This window comes from Eucalyptus grandis, chromosome 11 (assembly GCF_016545825.1).
Source record: "Eucalyptus grandis isolate ANBG69807.140 chromosome 11, ASM1654582v1, whole genome shotgun sequence".
NCBI classification, from domain to species: Eukaryota; Viridiplantae; Streptophyta; class Magnoliopsida; order Myrtales; family Myrtaceae; genus Eucalyptus; species Eucalyptus grandis.
In genome coordinates, this window is record NC_052622.1 from 43,592,836 (window position 1) to 43,607,493 (window position 14,658).

General features: G+C 40.1%; 1 protein-coding gene across 1 annotated transcript; it reads left to right on the top strand.

Moving 5' to 3' along the window:
* Positions 1-3,200: 3,200 nt before the first annotated feature.
* On the top strand, positions 3,201-6,435 carry LOC104425849 (glutamine synthetase cytosolic isozyme 2). Its single transcript, XM_010038681.3, has 12 exons — positions 3,201-3,375; positions 3,541-3,580; positions 3,703-3,806; positions 3,933-3,981; positions 4,168-4,274; positions 4,369-4,456; positions 4,620-4,748; positions 4,914-4,988; positions 5,105-5,158; positions 5,256-5,293; positions 5,443-5,602; positions 5,932-6,435. The coding sequence occupies exons 1-12, from the start codon at positions 3,302-3,304 to the stop codon at positions 6,082-6,084; spliced, it is 1,071 nt and encodes a 356-aa protein (XP_010036983.1). The 5' UTR covers positions 3,201-3,301; the 3' UTR covers positions 6,085-6,435.
* The last annotated feature ends 8,223 nt before the right edge of the window (positions 6,436-14,658 follow it).

Below are 14,658 nucleotides of genomic sequence, written 5' to 3' on the forward strand. Positions count from 1 at the left end.
TGTGGATTAAAACAAATTTATGGGTGTTTTCGTAATTGACGACGACAAAATTGCAAATAAATCGTTTTTTGCAATTTTCATATTTCTTTCCTTTTGTTCTCTCCGTTGTCCAACATAATTTGGACATGTTGTGTAGCTCCATAAGAAAGAGAGAGAGAGAGATAAAGAGAGAGAGATTGCCATGATAATTGAGGGACTTTGTTGAGGTACACGGTCGCACAATGGAAGTCCTTGTAAGCAATGCACCAATTTGCATTTGAACTCCACTTTCGAGGAACTTTCTTATTGTTTAACACGAGTTGCTATCTGTGTAGGAGAGATGGTCGAGGGACCCCCAACACGTGCCTAGTCGAGGCATTAACCATACAAAAAAGTACGACAAAAAAAAAAAAAAAAAAAAATAGAGATGCAATTCTATGAATCCAACGTGTACCAATGTCGGAAAAAAAAATCACTGAGGTTCGCCCCAGCGCCACCCTTCCAACACGTGGAAGGGGAAGGTGAGGGGTTCAACTTCCCACCTCCTCAGGGGGGGATGGGGGTAGGGATGCATAAGTTTCGAGAGTGGGTTGCGACTCCCACGCCCTGCAAGAGGCATGGCACAAGTTTGCAAGTGAGTGTAAAGTAGGAATAGCAGAGAGACGAAAAAAAAAAAAAAAAACTCATCTAGAAACCTATGTGATGTACTTGCTGATAAAGTGAAAGCCATATTATATGTTTATTCGAACTTAGTGGTGAGAAATGGAGTTGATGATAATAACCTAATGTTGACACATGCATCAACTTAATCCACGCACTCATGTGCATGTTACCTGCTTAAGAAGTGTTTTTGGCGTCGTTTCTATATTCTACTGGTTTTGATTCCACTTTTATATCCTAGAATGTGCTAATTCGTTTATATAGATGAAGATCCCCTTCTACAAATAATCTGTCTTGCATGTAAGGATACATACGGGATCTATAGATTGAATTATAAAATTGTTTCGCGAAAATTGATTCGACCATGAAATACATTTTGATATATTGATGTTCCATGAAAATTGAATAGGCGATGGAATTGCTCTTTCAATATATAAGGATCAATGCGTGAATCTACTAAGGTTATGAAGAGTACTTCATCGATATTAGACAAGAAAATAAAGGGAAAAGTGTCAAACAAATCTTAAACATTTTGTATCTATATCAATTTACTCCTAAATCTTTTATTGGTATCAATTCATCCTAAATCTTTCGACTTTATGCCAGCTTAGTCATAAACATTTTATTGGTGTTAATGTAGTCCTAAATCTTTTGATATGGTGTCAATTTAGTTTTAAATATTTTGATCTAATTTTCATTTAGTCATTTCGACTAATTTTGACCGGATATTATTGACGTGGACGCTGGTCGGCTAGCGTGACATGGCCAGCGCTAACATGGATAAATTTTGATAATATTTTAATACTTTTTCAAATTATCTATTAATTATTTTATTTTATTTCTTTTCTTTTTCCCCCTTTTTCTTTTCTTTCTCATTTTCTTTTTTTTTCCCTTCCCCTCCTCCTTTCTCCAACCAATCGCTGGCTAGGCGACCATGCAAAGGCAAGGGTTGGCAAGCCTTGCTACCCACTGGTGAGGCTTGAGTCCTCGCCAATGGCTGTGAGAACAGTGTCGCGCTAGGTGAGCGAGGCTCGCCTTCGCCAAATTCGGCAAGGGTCAAGTCTCATCGGCCATGGGCAGGGCCGACCTCGTCATATTTGACAAGGTTGAGCCTCGCCGAGCCACTAACGAGGGCTCAAGCCCTCGTAGAAGCGACCTCATTGCCTCGAAAATCAATTGGAAACTAAATCATCAAGGCCACAAGAAAGATATTAAAGTGAACTTGTAAGAAGGGATAATTTGATTGTTTTTTTTTTTATACGGGGCTTTGGCTAGAGATACGTAAATGATATTTGCAAAAGTAGAGATTTGCAAATGGTCAGTTAGTTAAAAATTAGATGCTTCTGCTATTTTGTTCAAAGACATAAACACGCAACGTTCATCGGTCCAACCGCAAGTCTAAATGCTCGAAATCATCAAATCGCAGAAGAGATTTGTGACATGGTGGATTTGGACTATCGAACACTTTAAGATCCACTATCCTCTTATCCTGAGTCCTCAATGGAGGAAAAATAGAGGATGTCATTTCTCATAACTTTCGCGTGTTCCCCACTTGTGGACTTCTGCATTGCGTAGGTTAAACTCCATTGACTTGACTCTATGGCTCGATTTGTGAGAAGGGTTAATTTGACTTTTTCTAGATTTTACTTGGAAACATGTGAACGGTATTTGCGGAAGTAGAGATAAGTTGGTGATAATTGCTTTAAAAAAAAAATCAAATGTGTTTTTGGGACTTTTCAAAAACACAAATACATATGCATTCTTCGGTCCATTCGTGAATTCACATGCCTGACGACATTAAAACCGCAAAAGGAGACACTGACGTCATGGATTTGGACCATTAGACACTTTAAGATCCACTAACCTCTTATCCCCGAGTCCTAAATGGAGGCAAAAGGAAAAGAACTCCCAAGAAAGAAAAGGAAAAGAAATATTTCCTTTTAGTATCAAAGATGCCTGTCCTAATAACCTTCAAATGTCCCCCCCACTCGACTCATTAATGGCATTGCAGATGTTAAACTCCATTGACTTGTCTCTAAGGCTTCATTTTCAGTGATCAGCTTCCCTCAGAAAAAGAACATACTGAAAAAGGGGGTTTTCTTATTCTTAATCTGCAAAATACTATTCAAAAGAGGAAATGTTATCGAAATTAAGATGTGTAAATAGCCAAGAAAAGGGAGGAGGGCCAGAGCAGAGTTCCGGTCAGACGAGGCCATGGCGGCAGGGTCGTTAGTCATGCGGTGGCACCCACCACATTGATCGACACCTTCCCTTCATCGCGAGATTGATGATCGAGATTCAAGGCCTTGACTTTAACCTACTAATTTTCTTGTTTTTTAGAGTTTTCAACAACCCCCTTTTATTTAAATTTTTATTTTAGGTTCTTGGATTCGAGTACGGTCCTCGATGAATGATAATTCTGCAATTACCATTTTTTTAATCCTTATGAATTTCCGTATCCACTCGTGGATCATGAAAATGTAGAGTACAGCTCACCCGTCGCTCCGATACTCACGCGCCTGCTTCCTAGTCTCTCGCCCCCCCCACTTCTCTCAATTATAAATGGTGATGATTGCACCAAGGGAGCTTTGATCCAAGCCTGCCCTTTCTCTCTATTTCTCTTGCTGAAGCTTTTGTGGGTTCGTCCTCGAAGAAGAAGAAGATGTCTCTGCTCTCGGATCTTCTGAACCTCAACCTCTCGGACACCACCGAGAAGATAATCGCGGAGTACATATGGTACGTTCCCTCGGATCCGAGCCGGGTCCTCCGTCGCCTTGCGATTCTTTCCGTTGCCCTTCTGGTGTTGACTTGCTGAATCTTCCGTTTCTTGACGTCCTTTGTCTAAAGTAGAATCTAAATCTTGGTTTCCCATGAATCTTTTTTGTTTTTCTTTTGGACCAGGATCGGTGGATCGGGTATGGACTTGAGAAGCAAAGCGAGGGTATAGTGATTTCTCTTCTCGGCGTTAAAAAAAAAAGAGATCCATTAGTAGATCACATGATGGCGTTGCCTACTTTACTGGATCTTGACTTTAGTTTCTGGGAAATTTTCTTGATCTTGTAGACTCTTAATGGACCGGTCAGCGATCCGGCAAAGCTTCCGAGGTGGAATTACGATGGCTCAAGCACTGGCCAGGCTCCCGGCGAAGACAGTGAAGTCATATTATAGTATGTGCTCTCTCTCTCTCTCACTCCCCGTCCCTGTATGTTTTCTCTTCTGTTATTTGTACTATTCATAATTTGTTTTCTGGGGTATTGATAAGTGAAATGGCATATTTTGGTGTCTTGTGATAGTCCCCAAGCGATTTTCAAGGACCCATTTAGGAGGGGGAACAATATTTTGGTGAGCGAATCTTGGGAATCTCTTATCTTTTACATTTATTAGCTTCCAAACCGTATATTATAACGATTTTGTAAGATTAAAAGTTGATTTTTCCATTTAAGCAAAGCATAGAACCTCTTTCATTATTCGTCCCCCCCTTTAAAAAAAAATTAATCATGCGAGCGATATATATTTTCATATTTGAAGGTCATGTGCGATGCTTACACTCCTGCTGGAGAGCCCATCCCCACGAACAAGAGATTCGATGCTGCCAAGATCTTCAGCCAGCCAGATGTTGTGGCTGAAGTGCCTTGGTACAGTACCCAAATTTTCTCAGCTTAATTACTTTTTAATCCACTGGTTTCAACACAACTCCAGATGCTAATGAGAACTGGGGATGAGAAACAGGTATGGGATTGAGCAAGAATACACCTTGTTGCAGAAGAATGTGAGGTGGCCGCTCGGGTGGCCGGTGGGAGGTTACCCTGGACCTCAGGTGATTAGCTTAGAACCATGCCAATGCCCCTCTTTCATTGAAATAGCCTTGTTATATGCTTGTTATCTTTGTCATCCTCGTATGTGATTAGGGCTTTCATTGAATATGTTTAGCCTAAGACAATCCTTGCCACATTTTTTGTTTGGCTTTGTGCATCTGATAGGGACCGTACTACTGCGGTGTTGGAGCTGACAAGGCACTGGGGAGGGACATCGTGGATTCTCACTACAAGGCTTGTCTCTATGCTGGGATTAACATCAGTGGCATCAATGGCGAAGTCATGCCCGGACAGGTACACTTAAACCTCGAACCCTTTAATAAAAATGGGGGAAAAAAAAAGAGAGGAGGAATTTGTCCTGTTTCTTGCCTGTGTTCTTGAAATTTCCAAAACTTTGTTGCTTCTGAACAATTTATCGTTATTGCAAATCTCATACCACGTTCATAAATCTTATGATAGTGGGAATTCCAAGTCGGCCCTGCTGTTGGCATCTCCGCAGGAGATGAACTGTGGGTGGCTCGCTACATCTTGGAGGTACTTAAGAAAGAACCATTTATTTATTTATTTTTGCAATTGACACTTTTTTCCATTGTTCTCGATGGTAGTTGAAAGTAACTCGTGATTTTGCGTTCTTCTTTCCTTATTGACAGAGGATCACCGAAATTGCGGATGTTGTCCTCTCCTTTGACCCCAAACCCATTCAGGTCAACCCGGATTTCCCAGGATGATGTTCATATGCTTCATTGTAATATTTGTCTCTAGATATTGACTCTGTAAATTACTTTTTTTTTCCCCAAATAGGGTGACTGGAATGGTGCCGGTGCCCACACAAACTACAGGTAAATTTGCACAAGAGCGTTGAATAGTATGAATGCCTTTATTGACTTTGTGCATAGTTTATCAAAGGAAATGGTATGTGCAGACTGTAGAGGGTATGGTGCTTAATAAATAAGGCTTCAAATTTGAATTTGACCGTTGAGTTTTACAGTACCAAGTCAATGAGGAACGAGGGAGGATACGAGATTATCAAGAAGGCGATTGAGAAGCTCGGACTAAGGCACAAGGAGCACATTGCTGCCTATGGTGAAGGCAATGAGCGACGTCTGACCGGACGACATGAAACAGCCGACATCAACACCTTCAAATGGGTAATTAAATTTTCATTTTGCATTCAAAATACTAAGCTTTACCAATAGACCAGAGAATGTGGTAATCTTTTCAACTACGTTCGCTAATCGACGTAGATGCTAGAATAAGTCATATAAGCAGCGAACTCTTCCGACCATTCGACATCCGTCAAGTGGCCAAAATTCGATGAGCTAAAAAAATGGTAGCCGATGTGAGATTATAAGTCCCAAATAGTTTGGTTGAGTGATCAAGGTAGAGAGTTTGATGCAGTTACGCGCATTGGCGCAAGCTAGCCACGACTAAGATTCGTACCCCGAGCTAATCTCCAAAATGGGTGTCTTTTTACCAGGGAGTGGCCAACCGTGGAGCGTCAATTAGGGTTGGGAGAGACACGGAGAGAGAAGGCAAGGGCTACTTCGAGGACCGAAGGCCAGCCTCCAACATGGATCCATATGTGGTGACCTCCATGATTGCGGAGACCACCATCCTCTGGAACCCATGAAGGACCATAGACGATTGAGAAGCAGAAGAAGCCAACCACCACCACCGACTTGATTTTCTCCGAAATCAAGCTTTGATGCGATCGAAAACAAGAACATTTGTTGGGCTTCTCTGTGTTTGTTGTCCTTGTGGGGAATTGTTGATAACAAGAAAAATTGTACCTGGTTCTGTTGCTTTTCTTCTTCAAAATTTGGTTGTCTTGTGCTAGGGTTAAATCTTAGTAAATTCCGCATCATGTATATCGTCGTGATGTCTTCGGACGTCCAGGCATTGCCGCGTACCGTTTGCATTTGTCTTTATGATGAATAAAGTCGACGACTGCTCGACAACTTAGCGTGTTCCCTTTTGCTTATGATCTGTTTTTGTATTGGGAAGATGTATCTTTTCTTTATAACGTTCCTCGTAATTTATGAAGCGTTGAAAAGGGTGTGCAAATTGGAAGATGCAATCATGTTGAAGAACGGAACGAGAACCACATGGTAAACCCGGCGGTTGGTAGGTGGAGTCACGATTCACGATTTTGAGTTGGGGAGAACGAGTAAATTTCGTAGATACAAGCGTTCTACATCACCACCAAACTCGCCATGATTAATCAGATTCTGAAATTTCGCCTTGACGGGGATGGTTTGTACAGCAGTCCGACAAAACACAACAACCACAACAAGGTCAGCCGGTTCATTTTTTAGCACATCGAACTGTTTCGACGGTCAATGTTACGTATAACTGGAGTTTGAAATGATGAAAGTAAGGGAGATAAAACGTCAAAAAAGAAAGTCATAACGGTAAAAGATGGCGAAGGCTTGGCCAAATAAAGATCCACACTACCATCCAACAGAGAACTGTAGCTCTCGTGACCTTGGTGGTCATCCTTTTCCACACAGAAAAATGCCAAAATTCAGACGGCGTTTGTTTCCCAAGAACTTATCAGATTTCTAGATTAGCCCCCAGACAAAAAAGATAAAATCGAGAAAGAGAGAGGATTATATCATCGATTCTAAGGTGAGAATTAGGTCAAGCATCTAGATCTTTGAATCAGTCACTGGACGATATGGTGGCGTTTGTCTTGGGAGCTACTCTTCCACATGTCTTTCCACCTTTATGGCCACACACTCACCAACCCACCAACCCCACATGCACAGAGAAGTCAATTACACCACTCATCCCATAATTGAATCTTGGAGCCCCCACCAGTTCAGATCGCTGGGAGAGAATCCCATCGTCTAGGGTTTCTTCAGTTCTCGATTCTTAGTCTACCGAAAAAAATTTTAAAAAAATGAAAAACATATATTTATATATTTGTTCTGTCCATCTCCATCTCGAGGTAGATATCTGAAGAATAGTATACGGAGTTTAATTAGAAGAAAATTAAGAGAAATAGAAGAGATATCTCCGTCTCCAACTACAACCACCTAATCCTAGGAAAGGCAAAACACGCATCTAGGGTTATCAGATGTTGACGTGAATGTGTGAACTGAATTCTGACAAAAAATAAAATAAAATGTGTGAACTGAATCCTTTGTTCTAAATTTTAAACCCAATTTGTTTACTTTGAAATTGGATCATTTTTTTAAGGAATGAGAATCCTATTACTCTACAATCATGATCCGGATTCGGTATCATCTCTCTTAGATCATTGGTCGATAGATTTTTTTTCAAGGAATATGCCCAGATCAATAACTAAATAAGACAATATTAAATCCATATAAGTGTGAGCGTTGCCGTATACCCAAAACCTCTCGTTTCGTCGAGCCTGTTTCTACCGCCATGGTAGTCTCTTACGTCTTCTTTAAACCCTACCTTCCCTGATTCTATATTTCTGCCTTTGTAATGGTGATTTCCCCTGCGTTATCTTCCAGTCCGTCCCATCGCAATTCTCTCTACTCCACTTTCAGCTACAAAACCCATGTTCTGCTTCGCATTGGTGGCCTTTCTTCCATCCGTCAATTCCTTCATCTTCTTCATGCAATTGCGGTCCTTTTACCATGAATTTCTCTAGCCATATCTATCTTTCACGCTCTATCTTTCCCTTCCGCTTTATCCTCCTTGCATGCATGGACTATCTGCTTCCCATCTCACCATCCATAGTGCAATTTAGTTCTATTTCACCTTTTCACCATCATCGCAGTCAGTGCTTTCTTATTCAGTGTTTGCATGTCGTCGCAACTCATCGTAACCAGTAATTTCCATGGCCGACTCTACTCACCAAGATGATGCTCGGGTTGCTGCTCTTTGCAATCGACTTGGCCGTCTCTGGCCTGACCATGGCGTTGACATTTGGGAAGATGAAGTACCACCAGAGAAACTGCAAGAATGTAAACTTACTTTAATTGGTAAAATTCTGTCCAATCCTACTATCAACTTTCCTGCTTTTCAGAGCACCTTAAGAAGAGTCTGGCGCAATGACTATGTTCAAATCTCTACACGTGAAGATGGATTCTATATATTTAAATTCAATACTGAAGGTGAAAAGCAGCGCGTCCTAGACAACGGCCATTGGTTGTTTGGCCATCACCTAATTATTCTCAAACCTTGGTTGCCCAATACCCCTTTACAATGCTATGACTTTGCAACTTGTGTGTTTTGGGTACAAATTTTTGGTCTTCCTCTAGAACGCTGCACAGAAAATTTGATTACAAGAGCTGTCCGACAAATAGGCAAGGTCTAGGAGGTGAGAATTGAAGGTAATGACAGTTCTTCAGCTAAATCAGTGCGGGTTAAGGTTGAACTCAATTTAAAAGAACCTCTGCAATCTGGCAAACTCATCAGGGTTGACGGGAAACATATATGGCTCGACTTCAGATATGAACGTTTATCACATTATTGTTATTCATGTGGTCTTCTTGGCCATTATGCCATGTACTGCAATGATATCCCTTATGATGCAGCAAAACTTGAAGAACCTAACAACTTGTCTTATGGCAAATGGTTGAGGGCAGAGGTCAATCAACATAGTCCATTCTGGTTTGCATTTTATGAGCCAAATACAAATCAAGACGATGTCGAAGAAATAGTCGAGGAAACTAGCTCCATTACTCCTTATCTGAAGAATAGTATACGAGAACATTCATCAAGCCTTCTCCTTTCAAACAGAAATCTCCTATGTTCAACCAGCCAATGATACCACAAATTAGAGAATTCCTCCAGCAAGAAATTAAGACTCCACGAGTCTCCAAATCTAGTCCTCCAGAAAAAAACCAAAAGATACAATCCTTATGGGATTTCCTCTAATGTCAACCTTGATGACTCAACTAATACCCCTATCATTTCCTCCGAAGGGGTTGGAACAGAGGTGGCTTGCCTAAAAAGCCACCACGGGACATCTAGGGTTGACAATTCAAGCATTAAAGGCCCTTGTTGATCGTTTTTTTGATGGAAACGAAAAATCAAGACATGATGATTCAGCGTATTAAGAGAAAGCTGAAGTTTTCAAGTTCTTTTATAGTTAATCCTATGGGTTTGGCTGGAGGTTTGGTCATCTTTTGGAATGACTAGGAGGTGACGTTAAAGCAACTTGCCATTTTAACTATTTGTACCAAGAAAATAAAACTATGAGACTTACTTGTCTTCATGCCTTCCATATTCCATCTGAACTTCAAGTTCCTTTCCATGGGTGTGTATTGGTGATTATAATGATATCCTTTATCTGGGAAAAGCGGGGCAAAAGAATTATTGAGTCATATAGATTAAATTCCTTTCGAGAGTTTGTGAATGATTGTATGTTTATGGACATTGAAAGTAAAGGCTGCTTTTATACATGGGTAAATAAAAGAGATGGTGCTGAAGCCATTAAAGAAAGGCTTGCACCATTGATCGGCGATTATCTTACCCGGGGCGGAGTCTTTGCTTTTTTAGCCTCGATCATAGGAACCGCACTCCTTTAAAAGGAAGAAAACTTTCTGTTTTGAAGCTTTCTGGCTGCAAGAGAGAGACTGTAAATCGATCATCAACACTGCATGGACTTCATCAGCAATACAACCTCAATCACTGACTAGCAAGCTACAACGTACTTCATTTGCTCTTGCCAAGTGGAGTAAATCCCTCCGAGAATCACAAAGAACAACCAGCAACAAGTCTACACATTACAACAGCAACTTCACATCACATTCTACGACAAAGCACTTGTATCTAGCCTACAAGATGAAATTCACAAAATATGGTAGAGGGAAGAAACTTATTGGGCAATGCGTTCTCGGATCCAATGGCTACGGGAGGGTGACAAAAATACAAAGTTTTTTCATGCAACTACTATCCAACGTCGCCAACGAAATCGAATCAGCATGTTAAAAGATGAGCACCTTGGCTGGATTCGTGATCCTACTCAGCTTAAATGTATCACGCAATCCTATTTTGAACATCTCTATCGCTCAACTGGTTTTCGAGATTATCATCCTGTTCTTACACAATGCCATCAGGTCATCACAGCAGATATGAATACAATTTTAACAGCAAGTGTTACTAGAGCGGAAGTTAAGCAAGCTGCTTTCCAGCTTGGAGCCAACAAAGCCCCTGGTCCGGATGGTTTTAACGGGTTATTCTTTCATAACAACTGGGATATTATTCACGATGACATCTTTACATCAGTCAGCAATTTTTTCAATACAGGAGTGATGTCCCCTACTGTCAACAGGACTCTAATTTCTCTTATCCCTAAGGTGCCTCATCCGGAAAGGTTAGAACAAGATCGCCCTATTAGTCTATGCAATTTCACTTACAAAATCATTTCTAAAGTGTTGGCCAACCGTTTTAAAGCAGTTTCTTCCAGCACTAATCTCATAACGAGTGCTTACGTCGCAGGTAGAATGATTCAAGACAATATAATGGTTGTGCAAGAGGTTTTGCATCATTTAAATCACAGCAATCGAAAGAAACATTTTCAAGCGGTTTTAAAGCTCGACATGCAGAAAGCTTATGATCGGATTGAGTGGGATTTTTTAGAGGACTATCTTAAACAACTAGGCTTCCATGTTCAATGGGTTCGGTGGGTTATGCAATGCGTCACCACCACCACTTTCAGTGTTAAATTTAATGGTGAATTGTTAGATTATTTTCATCCTACAAGGGGTCTAAGACAAGGCGATCCACTATCTCCATATTTATTTATCCTTGTCGCTAATCTCTTATCTACTCTCATGCATCAAGCTGTTCAATCAGGCACACTAAAAGGACTCAAACTGAATCGGTACTGCCCTACTCTTTCTCATTTATTTTTCGCGGATGATGCAATCTTTTTCTTGACTGGAACTACCTTAGAAAGTCAGAATCTATCCAATGTTTTACATCAGTATTGTCTATCAACTGGCCAAGCTATAAACAGAAACAAATCTGGCTTATTCTGTGGTAAGGGCTGTCCTCTGATTTTACAACAAAACCTTGCTGCAGAGCTACGAGTTCCTGTTATATCTAAGATAGGCAAGTATTTGGGTATTCCATTTGACTGGGGTTCATCTAAGAAGGACATGTTTGCATGGATTTTGGGTCGTATTTGTGCTAAACTTGATGGCTGGAAAGAGCACTTTCTATCTAAAGGAGGGAAGGAAATCTTGTTAAAGACGGTAGTGCAGGCTCTCCCGCAATATGCAATGTCTATTTTTAAACTTCCAGTTTCTATCTGTAAATCCATAGAGCAGAGAATTGCCAAATTCTGGTGGCAAACAAGTAATACTACAACTGGTATTCATTGGAGAGCATGGGATATTCTAAAACAGAGGAAGCTGGCAGGTGGCCTTGGCTTTCGTGATCTCTTAACCTTTAACAAAGCCCTCTTAGGAAAACAAGCCTGGCAACTATTTCAAAACCCCACCTCACTTTGGGCTAAACTTTTCAAAGGCCTATATTATCATTCCACCAGTTTTTGGCATGCAAGGAATAAAACCAACTCCTCTTGGGGATGGAAAAGTTTACTCTTAGGTCGAGATACAATTCTTCCTAAGCTTCAGTGGTCTGTGGGAGATGGACAGCAAATAAACATTCGAAATGATAAATGGCTTACCTCTGGCATAATTGGTGGACCAGCCCCTCGAGCAGAATCTCAACTGGTTGCTGGTTTTATAATCCCTCCTGCTCAGTTTTGGAATATCTCTCTTCTTCATCAGCATTTTGACCAGCATATTGTTGAGGAGATTCTCACTATTCCATTAAGTCGCGCTCCTTCAGCTGATCATCTTATCTGGACAGGAACAAAATCAGGTCAGTATTCAGTTAAATCGGCCTACAACTTCCTCAGACAATTAGCCTATCCTACAAACCCCAACCTTCCCTCATCCTCTTATCAACCATCAGCCCATCTCTGGCGATCTATCTGGCATCTCAATACCCCTCCTCGGATTAAAGTTTTTCTCTGGTCCTTGTGTCATAATGCTCTCCCTACCAAATTTAATCTCTTTCGAAGACACATCTTACCAGACCCTCTCTGTCAACTCTGCTCTATGCACACCCCTGAAACTACCGAACACATTCTGTTATTTTGCCCATGGACATCAAACATTTGGTCTCATCCAAAAGTACAAATTTCTCATTCAGCCTACAATAGAAATCGAATGGATGCGTGGCTGGAGGAAGTTTTTGAAAGTAAGGTGGGTTTACCTTCCAAATCGATCGTTGCTTCCATCCTCTGGCAGATATGGAAGGCGCGCAACCATTTTATTTTTCGGCAGCAGCGAACAGATCCTGATCAACTTGTAGATGTAGCCCTCGCAGACGCAATGCTATACTGAAACTCACTACAGCAATCGGCCACTACGAACTCTGCTTTGCTCAACCCTAATCGGCTTTGGACTCCACCGGATCAAGGAAGTTTTAAAGCGAATATTGATGGGGCTTTTACCTCCGATACCCACTCTGGTGCAATCGCATGTATCCTCAGAGATCATTAGTATCTTCGGCGGATCTTCCTTATTTGTGCGTCCTTCACGATGAAGCTCAAGCCCTAATTTCCCACTCACTTATTTGCTCAGGGCAAGGAAGAAGATCACCTAATCATCGAAACTGTCTAACCCTTGTGGAAACCCTCAATGATTTCATCACCATGGGAGATTACCTTTTATTGCAGATGTTTCTCGCGGCTCTCCTTTGTAAGCGGATTCAACAGCAAGAAGCTAATGTAGAATAAGGCCCAAGCACAAATTCTCTATCACCTTCTTGGCCCAACTTTCCTTGCACCGTTAATGTCTCTGCTGTGTAAACGCCCTATCTACGGCTTGTAATTTTCGTCCGCCTTGAATACTAATATCATCGTTTCTAACTAAAAAAAAAAAAAAAAAAAACTACACTCGTGATTTACTTATGATTATGTATTGACTCGAGGCCGTGTAAGAGAGTGGAGAGCAAGAACTAATGTAGAATAGCTGACAAATGTTTATATGAGAACTTTTGAGTTTTATAAAAGTGGCCGGTCTTACTTACACCATAAATGACAGATCGGTTTTAAATTATCATAACTTTTTGAACGGGAAGGAGTTATAACACATATCAAATCAAAGAGGATTGAGAGATATGTAAATCTGCAAAGCTGATTTGGGTAAATGCTTGATCTCCAAATTTGTGCATTCTTCTTGATTTCCAAGTAGTCAAAGATTTCAGACGTGTTTTACAAATTTTTAAAATGTATTTTGAAGACTTTCCCCTTAATCAATATTTTTTTCCTTAATTTTGTTGTTTGATTTTAATTATTTGAGTGTTTCCTAAAGGGTAACCTCTTTGTAAATAAGTGCTCAATACAATGTAAACGGTACTTCATTATTCAAAATAAATATTATCCTTTAGAATACTTTTCCAAGCATAGCTTCCTCTACATCAAGATCATGGCATCAAAACAACACGTTATGTGTGATCGATTGCTCGATACCTTTTGAGTTGAGTAAATGCACCCAAAGATAAATTGATCATCTAGAATCATATATTTCATCGATTACTAATGCAAACTAGTCATATCAAAAGCATTGTACTTGTTATGATAAAACAATCAGTTCTAAATTTATTGTGTGGATATCAATTCAATTATAAACTTTTAAATTTTGAAATTTTAGTCCTAAATTTTTATATGAAATTCAAATGTAGTCATTTCGATGAATTTTCGGTGAAAATTGTTGATGTGGCGGTTCATTCATTGCAATTTGTCTTATGTGGCACACCACCACATCAGCAATTTCTGACAAAAATTAATCGAAATAATTACATTGGAATTTCGTGCAAAGATTATACTAATAAATTGGCAAATTGGAAAGGTTATGAATGAATCGGTATCCCTACAATAAGTTTATGATTGATTGGGTAATTTTCCCTTAAATTCTCATACAAGCCCCTTAATTATTTGTTGGTCAAGATGTTGAGAGATTTTCTATTTGGGAACTAGAAACCATCCATTTGAATCTCACCAATTGTATGCAAACTATTTTAAGTCAAAATCATCTACATAAACCAAAGGTCTAAACTAAATGGATATTCCCTAGACCTCCACACCGGTGACCTTGAATTATCAAAAGAATTATACTCGTACGGCATATCATGACAAAGCTCCGTTACTCTCTTTTATTTGACCAGATATCGTGATTAAGTTGACTTTTCATAGTTTACGCTA

Bases quoted from the DNA above. Each gene is read 5' to 3' on its own strand.
- LOC104425849 (XM_010038681.3), top strand. From the start codon at position 3,302: ATGTCTCTGCTCTCGGATCTTCTGAACCTCAACCTCTCGGACACCACC. The intron at 3,376-3,540 runs GTACGTTCCCTC...CTTTTGGACCAG, and splicing joins ATAATCGCGGAGTACATATG to GATCGGTGGATCGGGTATGG. The intron at 5,294-5,442 runs GTAAATTTGCAC...TGAGTTTTACAG, and splicing joins GGTGCCCACACAAACTACAG to TACCAAGTCAATGAGGAACG.